Source organism: Numenius arquata, chromosome Z (genome assembly GCF_964106895.1).
Source record: "Numenius arquata chromosome Z, bNumArq3.hap1.1, whole genome shotgun sequence".
NCBI classification, from domain to species: Eukaryota; Metazoa; Chordata; class Aves; order Charadriiformes; family Scolopacidae; genus Numenius; species Numenius arquata.
The window spans coordinates 11,836,295-11,863,747 of NC_133616.1; the positions used below are offsets into that span (position 1 = coordinate 11,836,295).

Below are 27,453 nucleotides of genomic sequence, written 5' to 3' on the forward strand. Positions count from 1 at the left end.
CACAAAGAGCACTGCAGAGACATTTTGATGAGTTGGACACAGACCACCGCCACCCCAGTCCCTCCCTGCATTTACAGCCCCATATGTTTGGGTGAGGGTGGGAAAAGCCACCTTGCTGAGGTTTCACAGCGCTCTGGGTGATTTCAGAACAGGTCAGGCTGCCTAAAGCCAAGGGCTGCACAAAGCACTCCATCTCCAAATCGCTATTACTAATTTGTCAATCCCAACAGAGGCAGCTGGAGGAAAATGCAAATGGCCATAACCACTCAGTACTGTCTCATTTCTGTACAAGTTACATACACCTGGTATGCAGCCCTTGGTACCGCACCCCACACTGGAGCTGCACTGCCTGAGCTGTGACCGCAGAGCAGGCAGCGCAAGAGTGCGGGGACCCTATCCCTCATGCCCAGGTGCCGCAGGGGATCTGGAAGCAGTACCAGAGTGTGCAGTGAGGCAGGCCTATGATGGGATTACAGGCAGCTAGGGACCCTTGGGGACAGCCAGCACACTTCACCCAACCCTCAGCACCCTTGGCTGGTCCAGGTCTTGGGGGGGAACACAGCTGCCCCTTACTGAGGGCACTGGTAACAGGGCCAAGCTCCCCTGGGTACAGGCCATGTCCTCATGGTATGGGCCATGTCCCTCCATGTCAGGACCAGATCCCATCCCATGCAGGCTGTGTCCTCCTGGTGCAGGCTGTACCCACCCACAACCAGACCAAGTTACCCTTGGTGACAGGCTGTATGCCTCCCCTTCCCCACCCCGGCACAGGCCACACCCCCTCCCAGTGCTGGCTGTGCCCCTGCTACAGGACCATGTCCCCACTGTGACAGGCCTCAGCTCCCCAATACAGGCCATGCCCCACCATGACAGGGCCAGGTCCCCCCCTGCAACAGGTCTGAGCCCCCCAGTGCAGGCCATGCCCACCCATGTCAGGACCAAGTTAACCTCGGTGACAGGCGGTACCCTTCCACCCCCTGGTGCAGGCCATGTCCCCCCAGTGCTAGTAGTGCCCCATCACAGGCCCAAGTCCCCCCATGACAAGCCCGAGCCCCCCAGCGCCGGCTGTGCCCTGCCATGACAGGCCCAGGGCCTGCCCTGTGACAGGCCCTAGGCCCCAGTGCAGGCTGTGCCCCACCATGACAGGCCTGAGGCCCCCACTGCAGACTGTGCCCGGCCATGACAGACCCGGAGCCCACCCCGTGACAGGTCCGAGCCCCGGGGTTCAGTCCCTGCCCGCCCTCGACAAACCCCGCTCCCCCTCCGGTGACTGACCCAGGCCCCCACCTTAGCCCCGCCCCGCCCCGCCATGACAGCCCTTAGCTCCGCCCCTCCTCGCCTCAGGCCCCGCCCCTCCGGCCCCACCCCAGCGCGCCGCTTCCGGCAGCGGCGGCGCGCGCAGTCGGCGCGTGACGTTGGTCGGTCCCGGAAGGGCGGGGGAGGGAGGAAGGGAGAGCGGAGCGGGGCCGGGCCGGGCCGAGCTGCCGGGTCCCGTCCCCGTCCCGCGTCCCCGTCCCGCCGCCATGACGCTCGCCGTCTTCTTCGGGTGCACCTTCATCGCCTTCGGGCCGGCGCTCGGCCTCTTCCTCTTCACCATCGCTCGCGACCCACTGCGCATCATCATCCTCATCGCCGGGTCAGTCCCGCACCGGCACCGGCACCGAGGGGTGTGGGGCACAGTGGGTACTGGTGTGGGCGTGACAGGGGCACTGGTACTCCTATCGGTACTGGTGTGGCAGCACCAGTATGGCCGTGCGGGGGTGCTGGTACCAGTGCCGGTACTGGTACCGGTATGGCCGTGCGGGGGTGCTGGTACCAGTGCCGGTACTGGTACCGGTATGGGTGTAACATGCGTGCTGGTACCAGTGCCGGTACTGGTGCCAGTATGGCTGTGACAAGGGTGTTGCTACCAGTGCCGGTACTGCTACCAGTATCGGCATGACTGGGGCCCTGGTACCAGTGTGGGTGCTGGTATCAGTATGGGCATGGCAGGGACGCCAGTACCAGTGCTGGTACCGGTACCAGCATGGGAATGATGTGGGCGCTGGTACCAGCATGGGTGTGACAGGGATGTGACTTGTACTGGCAGAGGCACAATGTGGGGACCAGTACTGGTGCCATTGGGGGTACAACACAGGCACCAGTACCAGGACTCATACTGGTGCTGTTGCCTGACAGGGGCACGAATATTGTTTCTCTTACTGGTGCAGTCATGGGCACATTAGGGACACCGATAGTCATACTGGCAGTTGTGGTCATAACAGGATTACCAGTACTGGTGCTGGAACTGGTACCAGCATGGGTGTGAGCCTGGCACCGGTACTGGTGCAGGCACAAGGGGGGCACTGGTGCCAGTTCTGCAGAGGAGGAGTGCAGGCACAGCAGCGATACCAGTACGGGCACCACCTGCCCAGCACTGGTACCAGAACAGCTCTGGTACTGGTAAGAGAGTGGGCAAGGCCGGGGCACAGCTGCCAGTGCCAGTACCAACACAGAGGGGTACAGGCGTGGTGCTGGTGGGCACAGGCATGGCACCGGCACCAGTAGCGGCACTGGTCCCAGCCCAGCACCGGTGCCAGCAGGCGCTTGCTCTCTCTTGCAGGGCTTTCTTCTGGCTGGTGTCGCTGCTGCTCTCCTCCCTCATCTGGTTTATCGCGGTTAAAGCCAGCGACCCCCGGGATGAGCCGTTGCAGAAGGGGCTTTTGATATTTGGGGTGATGTTTTCTGTGCTGCTGCAGGAGGCCTTCCGATTCCTCTACTACAAGCTCCTCAGGTAAGGGCATCTCCCACCCTGCTCCGGTGATGCCGGATGGTCCTCCCTGCTGTGGTGGCTGCTGGCTTTCATCTGGGAGCTCCTGGGCTGGGGGGGGGATGCCAAATGTGTCACCAATCTACCTTGGTCCTCACTGGGAGTGCAGGGGTGGTACCTGTGTTAGTAGGTTGACCTTGAGTGGGTCTCAGGTGGTGGAGCAGAGCAGCCCTAAGGTCTGGAGGACCTGGGGCTGAGGTGGCTGGTAGCGTCTCCCTGGATTTGGGATAGGTAGGCTGTGGGTTTGGGCTGCTGAAGGACACGTGACATCCTTTCTGCCCCAGTGACTGGCACTGACAGTGCTCCCACAGCTCAAGGGGGACGCCAGGCACTGGGAAATGCCTGCTTTGCTGTGTGTCAGACTGAAGGGTTAGGGATCTGCCCTGGCTTCCTGTCAAGCCTTGTTCCTTTCTCAGGAACGGTTTTGTATCAGTAGGGGCAGCCTGAAGGTGGTTTGGGGTCTCCGTGGGGGGGCATGTCACCACTGGCCCCATGCTCAGTGCCCTGGCCAGCCCAGGGCAAAGTCTCTCAGCAGCTCTGGGCCTCGCTGCTGCCGCCACTGGCCCGGAGCAGGGGTGCTTGTGCCGCCTGACTGGGTGATCATGCGCTACACCCCATACTGTGTTCAGATGGGCGGATGGACAGACGGATGGACAGACTGGGGCTGGGCAGGCAGACAAGGGAAGCCGATGCTGGGATTGGCACCCCTCCTACTCTGCAGCCTTCCCAGCAAGGGGCTGGGGGAAGGCCGGGGTGGGGGTGGGTGCTCACACAGCTCCCTGCAGCAGGCAGAGGGTAGCAGAGCTCCACGGAGTGGCCTCTAACACAAACCACTGCAGTTCCTTCCCCCTGGAGATCTCCGGCTGCAAGCGCTGCTGCCCTCCCTGGGCTGAGGAGCCGCCTGGCATCCTCCTCACCTGCCGCACCTCTAGCTGATAAGAATTATGAAGCCCACCTCTCCCAGTTTCTTCCCCAAAAGAATTTTTCTAGCTCTTTGAGCTCTTCCCTGCATTTTTTTTCAACATCTTCTAAGAGTGTAAATGCAGAGATCAGGTATGCCCTCCTGGCATGCACCTCCCACACTGTCGCTGGGACTGTTTTCCGTGTGGAGGTGCTGCTTGCTTTGCACCCAATGTCCCGTTCAGCCCAGACCTTCTCCATGGGGCTTGCTGGCACTCACATCCACCTGTGAAAAATACTCCTATGTGGCTTTCACATTCCTGCTTTGTCTGGGGGTTCAGGGCAGTTGTGTTCCATGGTGGGTGTTGTGGTTTGTGATGGGAAGGTTAGGAGGGTGGGACGGTGCAGAGTGAGACCCCGGCTCCCGCCCACTCCATCCTGGGGCTGCACCCTGCCTCAGGATGTGGCTGGGCTGTGCTGAGCTCCAGCATGCTCTCGCCCCACAGGAAGGCCATCGAGGGGCTGGTGGCCCTCAGCGAGGACGGCTGCTCCCCTATTTCCATCCAGCAAATGGCATATGGTGAGTGCTGTGCAGAGCGGGGCACCCCAACTGTGGGGCCAGGGGCAAACCCGGGCAGGGCTGGGCATGAAACTGGTGGGAAGGGAGGTTTCTCACACCGAAGCTGGTTAAGGAGGAGCCTGGATGGCTCAGGACCTGACAGTGTCCCTATCCCTGCAGTGGCTGGTGTGGGCTTCGGGCTCATGAGCGGCGCTTTCTCCATGATCAATCTCCTGGCAGACTCGTTAGGGCCCGGCACTGTGGGCATCCATGGGGATTCACAACTCTACTTCCTGACCTCAGGTGAGCAACCAGCATCCTTCACCCATGTCTCTGCCCCAACACAGAGGCAGCAGACCTGGGCGACTGGGCACAGCCCCCTGAATTGCTCCTCGTATGTATCTGAGCCCTCTACAGTCCCCTGCCACTTATCTCTGTGCCAAACCCTTCTCTCCATCCCCTGTGATCCTCTCTTCTCCTCTCCCCCATCCCTCTCAGTGCCCCCATACCCAGTGCCTCCCAGTCCAGCCCAGCAGTGCCCCTACTTCCCTTTCCCAGCTCCTCTTCATCCTTCCCTCAGCCTGCAGGCTGGGCCAGGATGGGTGACTCCCTGGTGACACCCTTCTGCCACTCCTCGCAGCTTTTATGACCATGGTGCTGATTTTCCTTCACACCTTCTGGGGGATCCTCTTCTTCCATGGCTGCGAGCACCGGCGCTGGTGGGAGATTGCGGCGGTCGTGGTCATGCACCTCGCTGTTTCGGGGTCGGTGAGTAGCTGGGAGAGGACCTCTGTGCTGGGACTTGTATTTGGGGATGGCCATTGTGCCTGCTGGTGGCCGTGCAGGGGGGGAAGCAGCCTTTGGCACTAGTGAAGCGGGTGGGTTTGGGGGACTTGCAGCTGGCCCTTCACAAAACGAATCCTGGGACTGGTGTCCCCTGTCCCACTCCGCTTGTCAAGGTGGTGACACTGCCACCCGTTTATCCCTGTCCTCTCCTGCCCACTCACTCCTCCCTTCTCCTGCCTCTCTCCCCAGACGTTTTGCAACCCCCTGTACGTGGGCAGCCTGGTACCCTCTTACCTGCTGATGGCTGCTGCCGCCACCTGGGCTTACCTACTCTCGGGGGGATCTGCTCAGAACCTGCGGCGTTTCCTGCTCTGTAAGTCCTGCTCCATAAAGGGGATGGGGGGACTCTATGGGTCCCTTTGGGTACCAGGACTGGTACAGGGATAGGGAGAGGGTGTCACCGGGGCTGGAACAAGGGCATCATCCCCTTGGCTGCCAGACTGAAAGAGAAGCTTGGTTTTGGGGCCATGGTTGGGTTGTTGCCTCTCCTGGGGGAAGTGGAGGAGTCTGGTGAAAGTACGTAAGGAGTCTGGTGAAAACTGACCCCCTTTCCTCTTGGTTCCTGCAGGTCTACGGAGCGGAGCCAGCCCCCAGCCAGGATCTTGAGCCCCGAGGGATGTTCCTGTCCCCGGCCACCCCTGCCCTCCCCTCTATCCTGGCGGCAAGAGCAGCCGTCACCTTCTCTGCAATATCTTTTCTCCTGGACTGGGGCACCCTGGCCAGTGGCAGCTGGCTGACTGGTGTGGCTGGGGCTGGCTTGCTCTGACACCTTTTTAGGAGTCCCTGCAGAACAGCTCGGTTTTGGGGGACCCAGTTTTGCTGGCCCCACTGTGAGTGGGCCCCAGCCTGGGAAGGATGCTACCTTGGACTGCTGGAGGCCTGAGCCCAAAGAAACCCATTGCTTCTCCCCCCGCCGCAGAACATGTGCTGTTCCCTGTGCCGGTGCCAGGGGGGCCTGCATCACCTCCTCAACGAAGGGTGGAGGAAACAGCTTTGCAAAGCACTGACCGCTGTGGTGCTGCTTTTTCTGCCTTTTGCCCAGCCTCGCTGCCCTGGGAGCTGCAGCCCCGGAGCTGGACTGCGGTAGCCACAGTGAGCCGGAATCCTGGCACAGGGAGGATGGTGCTGGGGCTACCTGAGGGGCCTTACAGCACCCAGGACAGGAGGAGGATGGGTAAAAGATGGTACCCAAAGGGCCCAGCGGACATGGAGGGTGGTGGAGGTCTCAGGAGGAGATGCAACCCCGCAGCTGGTACCGGCACATCTCAGGGAGGGGGTTCAAGGGGCCATTCCAGTGGACCATTGACCTCTTCTGCACTTGGATGGGGATTTTCAGGCGGGCACCAGCCCTGATGCTGTGCCACAGGGCTGGGAGGGAGAAACTGCCATCGGGCTCAGGGCTGAGAAGGCAGTTTTATCCATAATGGGCTTTTATACCAATAAAAAGAAGCACCACAGACAAGTGGGGCTGTGTGTGGCCAGCGGTGCTGCCCTCATGGGGAAGGTGCAAGCACCCTGCAGCAGTGGTGGCCGTGGCTTGTGCTGGTGTGACTGATCTAGCAGTTGCAGACCTGCATTGCCTGGAGGTCTTGCTCCTGCTCTGTCCGTGCTAAGAGGGGCTGGGCTCTAGTTTGGCTGCTTTGGGGTGGAGGCTGCTGAGAGCTGGAGACCTGCAGGTTCTTCCCCTTTCTGGGACCTGGCCCATTTCTCTTGGTTTTGGTGTGGCTGTAGAGCTCCCAGGGCTCACCAGAAAAGGTGGGAGGCAGCCACAGATCGGGGACCACTCCAGCTACGGTAGAGCTGGAGGGGAGCTGGGTGGGAACTGGCCAGCAAGGAAGCAGTGGCTCTGCCACCTTCAGTTCTGCCTTTCTCCAGCCCTACTAAGCCACAGCAATGTTTTTCTAATGCTTTGCACAAATAAGAGGAGGAAGAAGTCCTAGAGCGATGGAGGGCAGGGCTGGGCTGTGCAAGGAGCCCTGGGCTGCTTGCTCTGGAGCTCTGCCCAGGGCACAGAGGCTGATGCTGTCTCTGCCAGTCGGGAAAAGGTCCCCACATGCGCCTCTTCACTGTGGGTCCTACTCCACCAATGACCTTTCCTGCCCCACAGCTTCGCACAAGGACAGCAGAGAGGGCTGGCACCATGGGAGGCTTTTACTTTTTTTTTTTTTTTTCTTAAAGTACATTTTTACCTTTTTTTATAACAAAAATATCCCCTGACAAACAGTCCGTGTGGGCAGCTTATGCAGCCGAGAGATGCTGGAGTGCTGGCCCTCCCTCGGCATGGGGTGGGAGTGAGGGGAGGTGGGGTGGCAGGGCTGGGACCCCCACAGAAGTGTGGGGTTCAGGCAGTGTTCTCGGTGGTGGCTGCCGTGTAGATGACCTTGGACTTGGTTGGTGAGTCCAGCCTGGTGGAGGAGAAAGAGGGGTAGTGTTAGAGCAGGCAGGGGGGCCCTTCTAACCCATCTTGCTACCCAAGAGACCACCCTTAACCCCCCTTCTCCTGCCCCTGACCCATGCTACCCTCTGGGGTCTCTCCTCCTGCAGCTCCCTGTTGCTCACCGTGCATTCTGGCTGCGGTGCTTGTAGATGTACAGCAGGAAGGCCAGCGCCGTGATGGCAAAGAGCACCCCGAAGAGCACAGCCAGCACATCCCCTGCAAGCCAAGCACAGGCGCGTTACACTGGGGACAGGTCCCTGTGGCTACCAGCCAAGGGAGATGGGGCAAGGCAGGAGCAAGCTGGTAGCCCGAAGGCAGAGGGGACATGAAGACGGCAGCCTCGGCTGATCATGCTTACCTGCATGAAATGAAGAGCTGGAGTGTCTTTCTGAAAAGGGGACAAATGAAAAGATGAGAGCCAGCCACATGGATGCTAGGGCAGTCCTGGAAACCCACCATGACTGCAGGCACCCCCCTTCCCAGGCAGGTACACCCCCGGCAGCAACATTCCCTTCCTTCAGCCAACCCCTCACCTACCTCCTCCTGCTGAGCCGTCGCTATCTGAAAGAGAGACAGGATAGTCAGAGGTTGTCCAAGGTGTTTCACAGAATGACAGCGGTTGGAAGGGACCTCTGGAGATCATCTAGTCCAACCCCCCCACCAAAGCAGGTTGCACAGGATGGTGTCCAGGCAGATTTTGAATGTTTACAGAGAAGAAGACTCCACCACCTCTCTGGGCAGCCTGTTCCAGGGCTCTGCCACCCTCCAAGTAAAGAAGTTCCCCATGTTTAGGTGGAACTTCTTATATTCAAGTTTGTGCCCATTTCCTCTTGTCCTATCCCTGGGCACCACTGAAAAAAGACCGGCCCCATCCTCTTGACACCCTCCCTTTAGTATTTATAGGCATCGATCAGATGCCCCCTCAGTCTTCTCTTCTCCAGACTAGAAAGACCCAAGTCCCTCAGCCTCTCCTTGTAAGAGAAAGGCTCCAGGCCCCTAATCATCTTTGTAGCCCTCTGCTGTACCCTCTCCAGCAGTTCCCTGTCCTTCTTGAACGGGGGAGCCCGGAACTGGACACTATTCCAGATGGGACCTCACCAGTGCAGAGTAGAGGGAGAGGATGACCTCCCTCGACCTGCTGGCCACAGTCTTCTTGATGCACCCGAGGATGCCATTGGCCTTCTTGGCCACAAGGGCACATCGCTGGCTCATGGTCATCCTGTTGTTCACCAGGACTCCCAGGTCTTTTTCCTCAGAGCTGCTCTCCAGCACATTAGCCCCCAACCTGTACTGGTGCAGGGGGTTATTCCTCCCCAGGTGTAGGACCCTATAGCTGCCATTGTTGAACATCGTGAGGTTTCTCTCTGCCTGGGAGGGAAGTGTCAAGCCTGCAGGTCTTTAGGGATCTCTGAACACAAAAGCCTTGCTGAACCCAGCCAGAAACTCCCCCATGGCTCCTGCCGTGGCCTGGAAAGCAAGCAGGCAGAGCACCAAGCACTGCAGCACCCCATGGCTGCACCAAACCCCGCTGGAGACCCCAGAGAGGGGCACGAGGTGATCCCAGCAGACAGCTGCCTGCAGCCAGATGGTGAGCAGCTCCCTGGAAAAAGGCAGCAGGCTGCTGCTGGCAGGGATGTGGGGCAGGGATGTCTTGGTGGCCCTACACACTGGGCGGGGGCCGTGCTGGGCAAATATTTAAAAGCAATGCTGTCACACTGGGCAAACAGCTGCATTATCATCTGTACACTGGTTGGGTACCGCGCACAGAGTGGCACTACCCGTGGGCCATATCCAGCCGCCTGGCCCCTGCAGGGAAGCCACTGCCTTTGCCCAGCAGCTGGGGGGCAGGAGGGGCTCTCCTAATCTGGGGGTGACTGAGGAAAGATCAACAAGCGTGGGCGCAGGAGGTGCAGCTGCAAGTGAAGCGAGACATGACCCCACAGCACTCCATCTCACAGCCCCAGGGCTAAAGCTGGCAGTTACCAGCACTGAAGTGACTTCATGACCAGGCTGGATGGGGCTTTGAGCAACCTGGTCTAGTGGGAGGTGTCCCTGCCCATGGCAGGGGGGTTGGAATGAGATGATCTTTAAGGTCCCTTCCAACCCAAACCATTCTCTGATTCTCTGATTCAATGAAATGGGGAGAAAACCCCAATAACCTCATGCACACAAGGATCAACAACCTCATCTGGGAGTACTGGGACAGGGTCCTGGCACTCCAGGAACAAGGGCTTCATGGCTTTGTTAAGGTGGGGGTTGTTGAATAGAAATAGCAAATAAGGAAAGAAAGAAAGAAAGGTGAGCTGGGTAACTCCCCCTTGTCCCAGCCACAGTGGCTGGAGGCTTTGGAACAACTTCTGCAAGAAAGTGGTAAAAGAAAGGCTTGGAGGTAAATGGAAAATATGATAAAGTATCTAACAGGTTTACCAAAGATAGAGCATGCCAGCCTAACCCGATATCCTTCTTTGATAAGTGATATTCTAGACAAAGAAAAAGTGGTAGATTTTATCTCTGCTGACTCCAGTGAAGCATTTGATGCAGTGCCACATGGGAAACTGTGAGCCAGGCTGAAGACCACGGTGATTAAAAGCCTGGAGCCATTAGTGAGCTGGCTGCAGGTGGGACGGTGAAGGGAAGTGCCTTGCACGGCAGTGTGTGGTTACTGGGGCATTGCTCAAGGGCCTGGGACCATGTGCTGTTTCTATTAGTCACCTTGAGACAAGGTGTAGGAAATGCCATCAAAACAGAAAAGGAACAGGATGTTGGGCAGAAAAAACCCAGTGACCTCAGAGAGCAGCAATGGGCAAGAATTCAGCAATGCGGAGCGATAGTCACACCTGAGGATTAACAGGAATTTCTACTCATCACTGGAAACCACCAAGGCAAGAAAGGCCTTTGCGGACAAACCGAGGACAGGCAGATGGGGATGTGTGGGGCAGGGGGACTGCACCTGGCCAGGATGGCTGCGTAGCCAGTATGTCTTCAGGAAGGGACACCTGCACTGCCCTTCCTGCGGTGGGGTGCTTGCTGCAGCTCCTGCCAAATTTAGCTGTAACATTTGGGGATGAAGAAGCTAGCTGGGATGCTAGGATCTGGCTGTTTGCCCTTGGCCATACATCCCCTAGTCCCATCACTGTTCTTTCTGCAAGACCAAGGATAAAATAGATCTTCTCCACCCTTGAAACCGATCTTCCCAAGCAAGGTAAGACAAGCACAGAAATGGTGGGAAGCAGGACCCCAAGAGCAGCAGCTGCTGTAAGTCACCTGCCAGGCAGAGCTATGCCATGCAAACGCTGTGTAAGAGAGGTGAAGCCTTGACTCCTGCTCCTCACCCCATCCCTGCATCCAGGCGCAGCCCCAGCACGCTCACACACGTCTTACCAGAAGGCAGGTGCTTCTCCGAAAGCAGGGTGGTCTGGAAGCTTGCCAGCACCCGTCGCCCATGCAGGCCCTGCACCAGCCGGTAGTTGTTCTGCAGAGGTTTGCTGTCGTCGTTTCTCAGGCTCGTCACCAGCGTTAACATCTGTAAGGTGAGTGGTGTGAGCAGAACTGGGGTGCATCCCGCCTTGAGGGGACGGGCACAGATGGTGCACGCTTGCAGGGACAAGACCCAGCAAGGAGTTGATTGCCTTGACGGACCTGGTCATGAGAGAGCAGCACGGTCTGGTTGAAGACCGTCCACTTCACTGTCTGGAAGCAGGGAGGGGTGGTCAGCGAGCCGTTGTAGTGGAAGTAGAGTTTCAGGTTGGCTGGCAGCAGACCTGCGATGTTGAATCCGGGCACCAAGACTTCCTCACCTGGGAGAAGAGACTGGACATTAGGAAAAAATTCTTCACAGAAAAAGTGGTCGGACACTGGAATAAGCTGCCCAGGGAGGTGGTTGAGTCACTGTCCCTGAATGTGTTTAAGAGTCGTTTAGATGTGGTGTTGGGGGATACCGGTGTAGGGGAGAACTTTGTAGAGTGGGGTTGATGGTTGGACTCAATGATCACAAGGGTCTTTTCCAACCTGAATGATTCTATGATTCTATGAAGAAACACCATGGGAGTGAGATCGAGCAACCCCTTGAAGGACAACAGACAGGACCAGCATGGAGATAATGGGCAGCCTGGCACTGCATGCGCCAGGGTCCACACTGCTGCCACTGGTGTGCTGGAGAAAGAGCAGTGAGTTTGCCCTGGAGGCAGGGAAAAGCATGTGTGAGCAGAGGGCACCTTGGGGAGCTGTTGCTGTGCAAGCTCTGCAATGCTCCCCTTCTCACATACATATAGGGCAAACGCCTGCTGCAGCCTCTCTCTGCCGTGCAGGAGGTTTCTCTGCTGGGCTGCAGCAGAGGCTGCTGCCTGCTGGGACAGGGGCTTACCTTCTCTTTGGATCTTGGACAGATGCTTAAGTATTTCCTGGTAGTATGGGTTCTCCCTTGGCCCAACCTGCAACACAGAGATCCCAAAGTAATGACAAAGGCAGGGGCCAAACAGAGACTGGTTGGTGATGGCAGTGCCAGCAGGGAGGTATTGGTCCCCATGAGAGGCACCCTATCTCAGTCACACCTCCCTCCTAACAGGGCTGTTTCATCCTCTGGACTGCCCTCTTTCTCCCCTTCTCCCCAAGAAAAGTTGCAGTCCCCAAAACTGTGGCTGACTCTGCCCACCCCAGTCCCACCCCTCCTCGCCCAGGGCTGATGTATGGGACTCACCTCCAGGAAGGCTCCCAGTACGGCCAGGCCATCTGGGTAGACCATTGCCTCACTAAAGCTGTCATACTTGGTGTTGTAGTGGACCACGTGGATCTGGAAGGGAAATACGCAATTCCAATGCAGAACGGGCACCTCCAGGAGGTGCTCACCCTCACAGGGCTGAGAGAGTCACGCAGCTGTGAGGAGCACCCCTCCTAGGAGGGCAATATGCTGGTGGGACTAAGAAATGTGCTGCTGCAAAGCAGCAAGCACGAAGATCTTCTCACAGGAACCTCCCTGGCCAGGGACAGCAAACCAGCACTCTGCCCTTGTGTACTGGGGGGTCGCACAGCAGAGCCGGGCTCAGCTTGAGGACAGCAGCTAGAGAAGGAGGGATCAAACCAGACAGGAGCTGGCAGAGCAGGAGAACAGTGTGTACAGAGTAAACAGTCCCTGCAGCTCCCAAAGCAGGCTGCTCACGGCTGCCTGGCGAGCTGGCTCCCCCAGGTCGGGGACTGCCGCAGGTCCAGCTCCATCAGCCCAGGACCGGGTTGCAGTGTGGGGATGGGCTGCACCGCTCACGGGGGATCAGCCCCAGCCCACCCGCGGGTCGAGCATCATGGAGGGTGGTCTCCTCCTCGCCTCTGCACCACGAGTCTGGCTCAGTAGACTCCTCCACTGAGCTCTGCTGCCCGGGGAGCAGGGCTCCTGGCCAGGGGCCACAGCATCCATCCAGGGACAACCAGGGCTAGCAGCAAGACAGCATGCCAGCACCTTCCCTGCCCAGCAGCGGGAGAGGAGAGGATGTCCCCGCCGCCCGGAGGGCTCCTCACCTCCGCAGCAAAGCGGCGCCCGTTGATGGTGTGCTCCGAGCCGGGTCCCGACGGGGAGCCCCAGTGCAGGTGCAGCTGCGCAGCTCGATACTGCTGGGCATAGCCTCCGGTGATGGCCAGGGACTCCGGCAGCTCGAGGAGAACTGCAGAGGCAGAAGGGAGAGGTTGGTCAGTAACACACGAAGCCCAGTCCATCCCACAGGTAGGCAGAGGAGATGTCTCAAGGGAAAGAGTCACTCTGGGCTTGTGGAAATTGACCACAACAAAGAAACTTGCTTTCCATCTTTCATGAGGATACGGGCAGATATCAATACCCAGAGCTGTGCCAATGCATCAGAGCTCAGCTTTCAACTTCAGGTTGTAGGACGCCCCAGTAAATACATCAGCTTCAAAAATAGCTGCTATGAAAATGCTGGAAAGTGAAGAGCCCGTCTGCAGAGACTCCCAGGGGCCAGCTCCAAGCCAAATGTTATCCAACAATTTATTCAGTAAGTGAGAATAATATAAAGAGACGGTGGACAAAATTCATGGAGGAAGATGTTGGCAGAGTGGTGAATACCTATGAGAGCAGGGCACTTGGACAGAGAAAGCTGCAGCGCTTGGCGAGCTGGGACCTTTCAAACAAAGCAGCCTGTGACCATCTGACAGCACTGGAGCTGGTGGCATGGAGGCATTAAATCTTTTGAAAGCATTTAGAGCTAAAACTTTGCCTCTTTGGGTACAGTAAATACATACCTGGTTTTGCCTTTTACTTTAATGTGGTTTAGCCAGCTACCTTGGACTCGTGCAGCAGTGTGGCAAATCTAAAAGCTGAGTTACCTGGACACACAGCAAAAATATCAGAAGCATCCCTGGACCCCGAGAAAGGTTGCCCTATCCTTCTAAGAACCCTTTCCTCCTTTTTAGTATCAACTTGTTTCCTTCCTCCGTTTTCTTAATAGGTGAAATGTCCCTTAATCACATCACCAAGCTAGGGCACAGGTTCGGGGTTTAACCACATAACAGGGCTGTGATGAGTCATTCGTCCTCTCCCCTGTTCCCTGCCACTGGGTTCAGAGATACAAAACTCAAATACGGGAAGTGGGACAATGCCCCCTCCCCAGGGAATTTATCTGCTTTTACATCTCTTTTGTATACCTAAATCATTGCATTCATTCTACTGGCCACCTGAGTCATTTTCAAGCCCTTGAAAAAGCTTATACAGCACATAAAATTTATATTAGGAAAAGGAGTAACTGTGCAAATATCTTACTGGACTTGCAACCTTTTATTTATTTATGGCTTTTCATAAAGCAGAGCGGCAGATGCCAGCAAAAAAAAAAGGGATTTTATAAGCATGTGAGAAACTACTTCCCTCCCCCCACCTCACCCCAATGAAAACGCTCTGACTGCTTTTCTAAACACCAAGCAACACCAGATACCAGGGTGTCTAAAATAGCAACTACTGAGCTCAACTGGTTTAACTCTGCAGGCACGCTAGGGCAGGAGGCCATAATATAAAGCTCCAGGCACGCACGGTGCGGATGATCTGACCATGCACAGCAAGTCCGACCTGTCGAGTTTGCTGTATATACAGGTCAGCTCCATCTCGATAACTGCCAGGGCAAGGAGGTGCCTTATCACACCGTCTAAGAGTTTTTAAGTTCCTCTCTCCACCACCTTTTCTTAGCTCGGGGACTGGCAGATGCCAGCGTGCACAAGACACTCAGCTTGCTCCCAGAAAAAACTGGTAGTGACCAGGACCCCCCATCCCCAGCTGTGGGGTGGTGAGCAGGAAGGAGATGTGGTTTTCCTGCATATCTGGGATGGTGAGACTGCTACTACAATAATGTGAGTAAGTTGTGTCCAGACTTTCCAAAAAACATTCTAAAATTGGAGAAAGGAAACAAAAGATCTATTTAAATTTCTTAAGATGATAGCATCCTGAACGACAAACTTAAAGAAGCTGGCCAATGTTGTGTCCTAACAGACTGAGAGGCAGGTACCTTTAAAGGATAAGTCACATCAGAGACTGACTAGTCCTTTGAAAGTGAAATGCAGGGGAGGAACCAGTGGCTGCAAACCTCCATCAGAAATACCAGGGACACATTTTTAAGAGAAAGTTGAGTTTCCTGGAGCCAGCTCCCAAAGGCAGTGAGTGGTGAATTCTCCATCTCCTGGTTTCTCCCCTCCAGACAGGAAAGCACATGGACCTGTAAAGGCTCAACATCCCAACGCTTCCCTTTTGGCCTTGAAGGCAACATGACTGCAGTCTGCAACAGAATGCCCTTCCCAGAGCCCAGGGGAAGGGTGTCAGAGAAGCCTGGTCCTGCCAGGAGAGGCTCTGCTTGTGCTCCAGCCTCTGCCTGTGCCTTTGCACCCACCTGTGTGCCCGTTATTCCTCAGCCTGAGCCTGTCGCTGGCTGGCAGGCTGTAGCCAGACAGCTGGATCGGCCGCAGCTGGGGGCTGAAGATGGTCTTGGCCATGTCGATGTTGATGGGTGACTGCATATTGTCTGCGCAGTCCAGGTAGTCCTGACCCCAGTAGTCCCGGTCTGGTAGGAGGAAGAAGGGAGGGACTGCCAGTGAAACCATCCAGGCAAGGAGCCCGCCAGAAAGTAGGTTTGGTGGGTGGTGGGGAAGGGGACAGGCACTGGCCAGGGAATAAGCCATGCATGTAAGGTTAGTTTCCAGCAAGTTAGCCTGGGAGCAGCTCTATGCCACCATGTGACTGCATGCAGCTGTACCAGGAAAGGTCTCGGAGCATGGTGAGCTGCCAGGAAAGTCTATTTTTGGGGTGTTTGGGAAGACCGCAAGAAGATCATTTACAAGTGGACTTGGCAAGCTGGGGAGCCGCTGCTCTGCAGCTCATCACAAGCTCGTTGCCTTGCACAGCCTGGCCTCTGGCAGGTGCCGACCCACCACTTCGCCTGCTCTGCAACTCGAGCAAGGTACCACGATACTGCTGGGATCACAGGAGCCCACAGCCACCGGTCTGACAGGTTCCTGGATGTTAACTGCACCAGTACGGGACTGCAGAGGGCTGGCTCGCAGGGCTGGGGTGGCTGCTTAAGCTGCACCTCTCCCCAGTGTGTAACTGGGATAAGCATGGCTGATGCCCCAGAAAACCCCCTTTGTGCCACAGGGTGCTGCTTCTAGCACATCTTGGGCCAGTGCAAGCCCCTTGCAGGACCCCCATAAAGATGGAGCTGGGCATTGGCAGGTCCAAGCCATCTCCTGGTCCCGAGAGGAGTGATGGTGCCATGGCCTGTCCCATCATCGTGGCAGGAAGAAACCTATTTGCGCTAGTGCTGCAGCAATGCCCATCACAGGTGCTGTGGAGAAGCCCCCTAAGCCATGATGGGAGGGCAGGGCCGGGCAGGATGGGAAGGGAGGGTGACAGAGGTGAGGACACCAGCTAATCCCTGGGCAGGTCAAAGTCCCAGCATGGGCTGGAAGTCCAGCCTGGAGAGCCTAGCCCGCTTCCCTGCTTGGCACAGGACCAGGGGAGGTCCTGTCCAGGGAGGAGCCCTGCTCCGAGGGGCATCCCCCCACACCCAGGGGGTTGGGGAAACCCTTGGTGGAGCTGCTGCTTCCTGATGAAATCAGAGCAACCCCTGGCTCTTCAGCCCATCCGTGCCCTGGTAGCAGGGTCAGGAAGGAGGGACGGGTGAGCCGCTGAGTGCGCACAGGAGCCCTGTAATCATTAACCACGGCTGGCTCAGGCCCAGGGTCTGCTGGGTGGTAGGAAAAAGGCAGGAGTAACTGCAGCAGGGTATTTACCTTCATAGCTCCAGTGACTGTGGCCAGGACCTTGAAAAAAAAAAAAGAGAAAAAAAAAAACAACCACATGAATGGAAGGGAAAGGTTGGCAGTAAACACACCTCTGCGAGGCAGTGCTCCCAGCCCCACCAGCAGATCTCTGGGCTACCATCGCCTTCAATAGGGCTCCCATTGCCTTCACTTGCCCACTCCTGCCCCTGCCCTGGCGAGGGGGATGCTCCTGAAGGACACTGCCTCCTCTGAGCAGGGCCAGGTCTCCTGCATGCGTCGTCCAGAGGGAAAATCCCAGGGCTTGACGCTTTGTTATCATCCTTATAATGGAAAAATCACAGATATTGGCTTCCGTCACCGAGCAGCTGTACCAGCAGCTACTCTGCAGCAGCCAAAACCTCCCGCTGTCCCAAGGCAAAGCACTTAAGGAGGCAGGTCTGCAGCTTCGCTGATCAGGCTCTGTAAGCAAGAGCAGCTGGAGAAGTGGCTCTCCTGGTGGCACTCCTGCAGTGCTGAAGCACTGGAGGAGGTGTGGGGAAGAGCGTCTCCCGCACGATGAAGGGTTTGGGCAGCGAGCAACACCACACCACAGATGCCTGGGGAAAAGCAGCCCCAGGGCTCACAGCAGGGGAAGCAAATGAGGACCAAAACCGTGTCTTCCTCAACAGTGAGTGTCTCTACCATGGGGGTAGACTTGCCACAGCAATATGTCCCAGATCAAACACCCAGCTCCCATCCCGACAGCCCCCTGCCCCAACTCACCTGACCACCCAAATTCCCATGCAGAGCTGCATAAGGGTCCTACCACACACAAATCCTTTCCCTGGGAAACGCAAGAGGGAAGGATGGGGGAGCCTGTGCCAGGACCTCTGCATGCCCCTCTGCCCTCACCCACGGGGCCCACAGTGGCCACAGCAGGGCAGGATGTGCCCTGGTGTGCCCTGAGCCTCCCACGGCTGGGAGTGTCCTCAGCGCACAGACCTGGAAAGAGCAAAGCCCTCCTGAGGCAGGTCCTGAGGTTATGGCAGTGCTCCACATGCCAGCTCTTGCACCATCAGCTCCTCCAGAGCTGCTGGCACAAGCCCGGGATGCCAGCACATCCCTGGAGCTAGCCTTAGAGGTGCCCCAGATCTTCATCTCAGATGGCCCTGACCAAACGCTTTGGCTATCACCAGCCCTTCCACATGCAGCCAGCTCCAGCAGGGCTTGGATTTGCCTCAAGCAGAGAAATATGGCCTGTAAGGATTATGTTCATGTCCTGACTGGCACGCTAGGTATTTACAATACTTTATAATACTCTCCCTTATTCATGGGCTCCTACTCTGATTTGTCCTTACCAGCACACTCACCAGTGCAGACAGGCTGTTGGCACATCCCAGCCCATGAGGGCAGGAGCAGAGGGGGCCATGTTGGGACAAGCTAGTGGGGCAAAGAGGGGCATGCACCTAGCAGCGATGGGGAGCATCCACACTCACTTCCATCAGTTCCCCAGGGTTCAAGGACATGAAGGAGCCTTTGACAGGTGCAGTCCAGCCCTGATACCATCTTTGTCCCTCGGTGGGGCCAAATGCCCACCAGCCTGGCTGGGATGCAGGAGTGGCTCAGCAGGCACTGCTTTGGTCCATGTCCCTGCTGCTGACAACAGCTATTGACAGCCGCTTACTATTATTAGGAGCGGATTCCAGTCAGGGGTGAGAAAGGAAAAGGCATGCTTTCCCAGGCCCAGATGTCCCATGCGAGGCCCCAGGCCCAGCGGGATCCTGCCCTCATCTCAGTGAGGGTCCCAGCATGAGTGCTGCTGGGGGCCTTCAGTGCGGCTGACGCCCTGGAGAGCCAGTGGCCATGGCAAAACCCGGCTGGGAAGGGCTGGAGGGTGGTTCGGGGCATCAGGAGGCGCAAAGGTAGGATCAGACCTTGGTGCTCCCTCCAGCATCTCTGATGACTCATCCCTGCAGTGCTTCTGATGCTCAGGAGTGATGTTCGGGAACCACTTGCCCAGGCACAGGGTACTCCCAAAGGCATATAGAGAAGAGGCAGCAAGCAGAGGGCTGGGCAAGCCACAGCTGCCTGCATCAGGCAGGAACATGTGTGCCCCAGGACAGGCTGCAGACCCCTCTCCATGCCCACTTGCATGGCTTTGCCCTGGGATGCACCTGGCTGTGCTACAGCAAGCTGAGATTCATCCTGCCCACCTTGCTCACACAAAGGTACCCCTTGTCCTGGACACCAGTTATGCACTAAAATCCAGAGTGCTCCAACCCTGCTCTAGAAACACCCTGTATGTTCCTTCCCCCACCCTGTCCCCACTCCCCTGCCCCATCTGCCTCTATCATAGAATTATAGAATGGTTAGAGTTAGAAAGGACCTTTAAGATCATCGAGTTCCAACCCCTGTGCCATGGGCACCTCCCACCAGACCAGGTTGCTCAAAGACCCATCCAACCTGGCCTTGAACACCTCCAGGGACAGGGCATCCAGACCTTCTCTGGGCAGCCAGTTCCAGTGTCTCACCACTCTCACAGTAAATAATTTCTTCCTAAGATCTAATTTAAATCTCCCCTCTTTCAGTTTAAAATCATTACCCTTTGTCCTATCTCTCCAATCCCTGATAAAGAGTCCCTCCTCATCTCTCCTATAGGCTCCCTTTAGGGACTGGAAGGGGCTATAAGGAGGCGGTCATGGATTGCACATGAGGACCATGTTGGCTCCTTCCTAGGCAGTATGCGAGTGCCGATCAGCATGGGGAGACCCCCCGAGGGGCACTCACATTGGGGGCAGTCCTGGCATGGGTAAGGCACAGCAGCCCAACACTGACACACAGTGCCTTGGCTTGCAGCACATGCCTCAACTGGCACAGCCTGCCCCAGCACCCCGCTTTCTGCTCCCCTCCAGGGACTCTCCCTTGACAGAGGAGCAACTCAAACATCGCATCGTGGGTTGAGCAATAGCACCGTGCTGGCACCTGCCCTGCTGTGTCAGCACTGGGCCACCCACCCCAGGCTCCCATGTCCCCCCACGCCCATCTGTTCCCAGAGCCAAGCGTGCTCCGGACCCTCCTGGCAGCCTCCCGCTGCCTCAGCTCAGCAGCTTTCAACACCCCAAAGCTGCTTCACCCAGGAGTTGGTCCGATCCATCCCAATACAGCAGCCTTCCTCGGGGGTCTCTTGGCATCTGCGCCAAGGGGACCCACGAGCACTTATCCACTCACTGGAGCAACCCAAGTGTCTTTCCCCAACCTGTGGATCCAGACACAGCTATGGTACAGCCAGGCCACCCACTTGGGGAGGCATGTTGCCAGCTCATCTGTGCAGGGTTGGGTCCCCTTGGCGCAAGCACTGGGGGCTGCAAGAGAGCACTGGGTGCTGCAAGAGAGCGTCAAGGTGAGACCAGCCTGGGCACCGGGTCAGGCTCTCAGCATCTGCCCCGACCTCAGCGTGGCTCGCAAGAGCCCTGCAATACTCCAGTCCCTTCCACGTGGGGGCATTCGCAATCTCACAGCCCTTTGCCATGAACATTAACCCACTGCCCTGCCCAAATGTCTATTTGCATAATTTCTCCCTGCCTCCCACGCTCCCCGCCGGAGCACGTCTTCTCCCTCGGAAAGCTGCGGGGTGCCAGGTCTCCTTTCTGCTGAACTGGTGCCACTCACCACAACAGACGTGGCTACACCTCGGCAGTGGGTGCTGCAGCTCTCTGCATGCCCTGCCCAACCTCCCAGCACCCACAGACCCGGCAGGGACTGAAAAGCACTTCCGAAAAGGTAGGAGGAAACAGCCTGGCTGCTGTGATGAGCACAGTGGGAGATAACGTGCAAGAAGAGGACTCCTTGCAGGGATGCCAGCAGGAAAACGTACCAGGGCATCAACAGGAGCTGCCTGACATTGCAGGCGAGAAAGCCTCCGTGTTCAGCCATGCAGAGCCCCTCCAGCCCGGCTGAGCACTAAAGACCACCCCCATCCCCCAGCAGCCTGCGATCCAGGGGAGTTTCCCCCCTTCCACTCGCTCTTTCCTTCAGGCTTTCTACCCCTGTTGCTCATTCCCTCTCGGCCCTCCCATTTTGGGATACTGGCTCCCTTCCCTCCTTGACATCTAACACCGTCCAACAACACTTTCCTGCCGAGCTCAGGCAGACGCTGCCATTACCAGCGTGCTGCTCCGCATGTCCCACAGCCCAGCAGGAAGGGTAGGAGCAGCTTCCAGCAGGGTGAGGAGCCCCGCACTGATGCAGTGGGCTGCTCCCAGGAGACCTCACCACAGGGACACCGGGATGGACCAGGCACCCAAGGGACTCAGGAACATCTGCACAGAGCAAGGGGCTCCCCTCAGCAGAGCTAGGCAATGCGGAGGGAGATCAGAGGGTCTGTCCTACATGTCTGCTCCCTCCATCCTCAGCTTTTCACGTTTTAGGGGGTACACAGCCTGAAGTTGCTGCAGGGCACCGGACAACACGGAAACGCATATGCCGTTCACAGTGTGGATGCTGCCAGGCAGCACTGCTGCCTCCTTTCCTTGAACTCCAGCAGAATTCTGATGGCTTGTGCATGGCGGGCAGGGCTTCTACCTCTCTTACCAGCTGGGCACACGATGCCCTGTCCTCTGTCACAGGGAGCACTGGGATCCTGCCAGAACCTCCTCTCCCCCCTGGGACCTATCCCTGGCCAGACCTGGGTCAAAGCCCTGTGGGATGAGGCTGGTTCGCAGGGGATGCCAGGGCAGGACCACCTTGCTGTGCCCCCGAGGAAGAAGCCCCTGTCTACAGATCAGTCCCAGGCTGTGGGGGGACCAGTGGAGCTCATGGCTCAGAGAAGAGGGAAAGGGGGGTGTTATTCCTGGTAAGCCAGGAGTTACCAGGACACACAGAGATGCACAGAGTGCAGGTCCTAAAGCAGGAACCAGCCACAGCAGCCAGGTCCCAGCCTACAAAACACATCCAAGCGCCATGTCCCTTGAAAGCAGTAACGTGATTGCGGTACCTGGGCTGTGCCACTGTGCTCACCCTGCCCACAGCCAGTCTGTGGCAAGCATGGCACAGACACAGGGCCTGGGCATCACAACCCGAGCATCCTTCTGCCACCCCGCGAGGAGCCCCTCTCTCTCTCTCCAGGAGAGCTGTGTCGTCCCAGCCCTACCTCTGCCAGCACAGCCCTGGTTTCTCCATCCAGAGACACACCCCATGCAGCACCCACGTCCTTTCAGCCCAGAACACCACCCCATGAGCTGCCCATGGGCCACTGATCCCTCCCAAGCCCGGCTGCATTAAAGCCCCTTTGTGTTTATAAACCCCCTTATAAACTCTGACCCGCAAGCCTTTGGGATCAGCCTTTAATCTGCAACTGGTAGCACAGGTTGCCGCAGGGATTGTTCTTTGTGCTCCTGGGGGAGGACTCTTCAGGCTGTGGTCCCCAAGACTGGACCAGCTCCCCCCAAGAGGTGCAAGGGGTTTGAGTGGAACTCAACTGCCCCAGCAAGTGCCAGGAGTAAAAGGAAACAACCACAGAGTGTTGCAGAAAAAGGGCCATCCCCAGAAGGGGAAAAAAATGGGGAAATCCCGGGGGACAGATCAGTGCTCTGAGCTGGGGAATGAGATGAATAAGGGGTTTTAAGTAAGAGAAATGGACTCAGCTAGCGGAAAAGAGTATCGGGGAATGAGCAAGAAGAGCACATGGACGGCAGGACAGGTCTGAATAGGAGGGAGAGAAGAAACAGGCTGTATTGGGAAAGGGACTCAGTATTTCCCAGGACACCCGCAACACAGGACTCAGGTCTCTGTGCAAGCTGGAGGCTCCTCAGAGAGCAACCCTGTGGCAAAGCCTCAGTGACAACCACCAGCTTGTGCCAAGTGCCCAGGGTTGGGCGACCACCAGCCCTGCCTCGTGTTCAAGCCTCAAGGAAGAGGGAGGCAGCACATTGCCTGGCAGAGGTGCTGAGACATGCAGCTTCCAGCACCTGGCAGGAGCCTTGGTGTGTCCCAGCCGAGACCTGCTCCCTCATGGGACTCCAGCCAGATCTTCAGTCTCTAACACCGCTATAGTATGGGCCGGGCTGCCTGGTCCCTACCTACCTCTCTGCCACCTCCCACCCCTCACCTCCTCTTCCCATCTCCATCCCATCCTCCCACACACCCCAAACCCCACGCTGTGCCCAGCCGCTTGCTGCCAGCACACCACACCGGTATGCTGGACGCTTGACCCCCTCCCACCCTGTGGCCTGGGTTACTTCATCTCTGTGGCAAGGACCATCTGTGTCCCCATCTCTGTCCAGTGCTCAGCCCGGCAAGAGCGGCTTTAGTAAGAAATGTGATTCATTGCAATAACAAAAGCAGCTCCTGGCACCAGACAATTGCCGGTCCCTACCACAGGGCAGCTGTCCCGGCACAGGTCAGGGCAGCTCCTTACCAGAGGCAAAACCAAGGACACGCTATGAGGCTGAGCCTGGGAAATAAACCCGCCGGCAATGCTGGGACGAGGAGAGTACCCAGGGACAGGAACGTCCCAGGGCACTGCAAGCAAATGCATGGCACTGCCCCAAAATCCCTGCTGAGCACTGGCAGTGTCACAGACCCCAGTCAGAAAAGGGACCAAGACCCAGGACTTTCCCCCTGAAACAGCGACTCTGAAATCTGAAAGCCCCCGTGCCGCCAGCGAGATGGCTCTTGGGGTGAGGGGGGGCGTGCACACAACACCATCCGGCCCTGAGTTCAGGCACGTCCCCCATTTCCCATCACCAGCCGTGAGGCAGATCCCCACCAATACTGCAACGGGGCTGGATCCTATCCTCACTGGGCTGTGGGGGGAGAACGTGGATGCAGGGCCAGGCACAGCAGACCCCGCTGGGGAGAGGCCATGCTGCAGGACAAAGGGGACCGGCCGCCGTCCCGCCACATCAGGGTCCTGGACTGGACTCTCCGCATGGGCATGGCAAGGCACTGCTCGCTGCACAGCCCCGACTGCCCCTTTGCCACCAGCTGTGAGCCCCCCGCCTCGATCTAGTGGGACAGAGGCTTAGCGAGGGAAATGGGCTGTGTGCAAGGCAGAGGCCCCCAGCCCCTGGGCAGGGGTCGGGCTGCATAGGAGTTGGCGGGAGCAGGGACAAAGGCAGGAACGTGCTGGGAGGAGGCAGCTCCCTCGGCTGAGTGATGCTGGGGGGCTACAGCCCTCCAGGGGCACCCCACATTGGAGAACACTGGGAACCCTAACAGAGGTTCAGAAGGAGGCACAGTAGCCCCCCTCTCCCCCCAAAACCGAGCAAGAAGGGAGCCCCCCAGCATTGGGGACACACACCCCCGAGGCATTAGGCATCCCAAATCCAGCACCCCATGCATCGAGGTGCCCCATACACCAAGGATCCCAAACCTAGCAAGGGGGTGGACCCCATGCAACAGGGTGCCCCGTGCAACAGGGTGCCCCATGCACCAGGGAGCCCCAACTCAGTACTGGGGTGCCCCATGCATCAGGGTGCCCCGTGCATCAGGGACCCCAAACCCAGCAGCAGAGTACCCCACGCATAGGGGACCCCAAACCCAGCAGCGGGGTACCCGGAGCATCGGGGCGCCCGGTGCAACGGGGTGCCCCGCACACCCCCTGCTCACCTTTCTCCCGGGAGTGCGGGCTATCCTCGCCGTCGTGCTCCTGGTCGAACTCGGTACCGGCGCGGCCCAAGTCGGCCAAAAGGAGGAGGAGGAGGAGGAGGAGGGAGACCCGCAGCGCGACGCGGCTCATCTCCGGCAAGTGCGCGGGTGCGGGACGGCCGGCGGCGGCTCCGTGCCTGCCCGCCCGGCCGCGCGTACGTGAGAGCGGGCGGGGAGGAGGCGGCGGCTCTGACTCACGCCGCCGTTACCTTTTATAGAGGCTGGAGGCAAAGTCTGCCGCCGCCCGGCCCGGCCCGGCCCGGCCAGGTGAGCCGCCCGACCCGGGACTCGAACCTACAACCCACCCCCGGGGGTTACGCCCCGTACCCCAACCTAGCCCCCCGCCGGGAAGTGCCTGGGACCCCTGTGACGGGGGCGGGGAACACCGTCGGATCCTCGGACCCCTCTGTGGTGGGTGTCCCCTCTCCTCGGTGATGGGTGAGGGACCCCTCAGTGGTGGGTGTCCCCTCTCCTTACTGTTGGGGTTGGGACCACTCAGCAGTGGGTGTCCCCTCTGCTCAGTGGAGGGTTGAGGAACCCTTCAGCCGTGTGTGCCGCCTCTCCTCAATGTTGGGCTTGCGAGGCTTCAGTGGTGGGTGTCACCTCTTCTCAGCAATGGGTTTGGGATCTCTCAGCGGTTCGGTGTCCCCTCTCCTCAGCAATGCAAGAAGGACCCCTCAGGCATGGGTGTCCCCTCTCCTCAGTGGTGGGCAAGGGACCTCTCAGCGGTGGGTGTCCCCTCTCCTCAGCAATGCAAGAGGGACCCCTCAGGCATTGGTGTCCCCTCTTCTCAGTGTTGGGGTTAGGACCCTTCAGCTGTGGGTGTCCTCTCTCTTCAGTGTTGGGGTTGGTACCCTTCACTCATCGGTCTCTCCTCAGTGGTGGGCAAGAGATCCCTCAGAGGTGGGTGTCCCCTCTCCTCAGTAGTGCAAGAGGGACCCCTCAGGCACTGGTGTCCCCTTTTCTCAGTGTTGGGGTTAGGACCCTCCAGTGGTGGGTGTCCCCTCTTTTCAGTGTTGGGGTTGGTACCCTTCACCCATGGGTGTTCCCTCTCCTCAGTGGTGGGTCAAGGGACCCATCAGTGGTCGGTGTCCCGTCTCCTTAGTGTTGGGGTTGGGACCCCCCATCAGTGGGTGTCTCTGCTCCTCAGTGGTGGGTCAAGGGACCCATCAGTGGTCGGTGTCCCCTCTCCTTAGTGTTGGGGTTGGGACCCCCCATCAGTGGGTGTCTCTGCTCCTCAGTGGTGGGTCAAGGGACCCATCAGTGGTCGGTGTCCCCTCTCCTTAGTGTTGGGGTTGGGACCCCCCATCAGTGGGTGTCTCTGCTCCTCAGTGGTGGGTCAAGGGACCCCTCAGCCATGGGTGTCCCGTCTCCTCACGGGTGGATGAGGGACCCCTCAGTGGTGGGCATCCCCTCTTCTCAACAATGGTTGAAGGATCCCTCAGCAGTGGGGGTCTCCTCTCCACAGGGGTGGGTGAGGGACCCCTCGGCAGTGGTTTTCCCTTCTTTTTAGTGGGGACATACAGTTACGAGAAGCATTTCTTTCCATTGAGGCTAGAGGATGACACAACTCTGCTCCAGGCAGAAGTCCTGCCTTTCTGCTGCTCCTCAGAGGTGGCAGGAAGTGTGTGGGTGCAGCTCAGTGTATGCACATAGTGTACCTGGATCCCAAAAAGCTTTTAACAAGGTCCTGCACCAAATGTCCTTAGTCCATCTTATCCTATAAGACGCTGGTCTCCACGGTTAAGCAGACAGGCAATGGAAGGTAGGATGGCAGGTCAGTTTTCAAAGGCGAGGGTGGTACCGGAGATGCCTTCCTTGGGAGATGCACAAGGGCTTCTTCTTTTCAGCATCTTCATAAATTGTCTGATGGGATAGAATTAACTGCGACACTAATTTAGGGCAGTAAAGGACTGAGGCTGCCCTGAGGAGTCCAAGGGGGAAAGAGTGCTGCTGTGTGACCAGGCACACCAACAGCAGATTGCAGTCCGTGTTGGTAGATGCAGAGTGATGCACACATGGTGTAATCAAGGATGCACAGCACGAGGGTGGACTTAAATTAGCTAATGGAACTTGCAGAAGAGATCAGAGAGTCACGGTGATGTCAGCACACTGCTTGCCAAGAAAAAAGTGAAGTAAACATCAGGGATTATCAAGAAAGAAACAAAGAACAAAACAAAAAACCCCTGTCCTGCTGTTGTATAAATCTTGGGTGAAACCTCCTCTCAGTTATTGCCGACGGTTTTGTTTCTCCCATCACAAAAGTGTCAGAATCAGAAACAGCAGGGATGGGGCCCCAGGGCTGCTTGGGGCAGGGATGGTTTCCATGCAAGGAAGGAGAAATGCAGGCATGGCTGCCCAGCCTGGAGAGGAAATCTGTGCCTGTAGCATCCCAGCTTGTAGGGGATCGGGGAGCAGGGAATAAGCGGGATAGTGGATTTACGTCACAATCAACCGAAATCATGAAGCAGGGAGTCCAACCAGTGGAATATTTTGTCGTGCATTGCAGAAGGGAATGGGAAAAACTCCTTTCCCCAAACATGCAATTTGTGCACATGCAAGAAGATATCAGACAAGTCCATGGACTCCTTGCTCTGCGGAGTTGCCAGAGTCCCAGCGCTGTGCTGTGCCCCACGAGCTCCACACCTCTGCTAAACCAGTTTGCCCAGCTCTTTCCCAGCCTAAATCACTGGTCATCCCAGCATCTTCCTATATGAATGTTCTCAGCGTAGCCCATATGAATACATCTGCATCTACAGACCATGAATCTTCATGGTTGCAAGGGACCTTTGCAGATGACACCAAACTAGGTGGGAGTGTTGATCTGCTTGAGGGTCAGAAGGCTCCACAGAGGGATCTGGACAGGTTGGATCAATGGGCCAAGGCCAATGGGATGGGGTTTAATAAGGCCAGGTGTCGGGTCCTGCATTTTGATCACAACAACCCCAGGGACCTCTGAGATCATCGAGTCCAACCACAAACAAACAAAAAAAACCAACCCCAAACAAACCACAA

General features: G+C 57.6%; 2 protein-coding genes across 2 annotated transcripts; one reads left to right on the top strand and one right to left on the bottom strand.

Annotated features, from left to right (window-relative positions):
* Nucleotides 1–1,433: 1,433 nt before the first annotated feature.
* Nucleotides 1,434–6,645, top strand: APH1A (aph-1 homolog A, gamma-secretase subunit). The gene is made up of 7 exons (XM_074166339.1): nt 1,434–1,636; nt 2,603–2,773; nt 4,216–4,289; nt 4,449–4,571; nt 4,909–5,036; nt 5,304–5,427; nt 5,683–6,645. The coding sequence occupies exons 1-7, from the start codon at nt 1,524–1,526 to the stop codon at nt 5,718–5,720; spliced, it is 771 nt and encodes a 256-aa protein (XP_074022440.1). The 5' UTR covers nt 1,434–1,523; the 3' UTR covers nt 5,721–6,645.
* A 596-nt stretch (nt 6,646–7,241) lies between these two features.
* Nucleotides 7,242–24,585, bottom strand: CA9 (carbonic anhydrase 9). The gene is made up of 12 exons (XM_074166341.1): nt 24,400–24,585; nt 16,822–16,851; nt 15,423–15,593; nt 13,060–13,202; nt 12,248–12,340; nt 11,915–11,981; nt 11,191–11,348; nt 10,933–11,074; nt 8,089–8,112; nt 7,910–7,939; nt 7,674–7,767; nt 7,242–7,519 (listed from the first exon to the last, which is right to left on the bottom strand). Exons 1-12 carry the CDS (start codon nt 24,527–24,529, stop codon nt 7,456–7,458), a joined length of 1,146 nt encoding a protein of 381 aa, XP_074022442.1. The 5' UTR covers nt 24,530–24,585; the 3' UTR covers nt 7,242–7,455.
* Nucleotides 24,586–27,453: the final 2,868 nt, after the last annotated feature.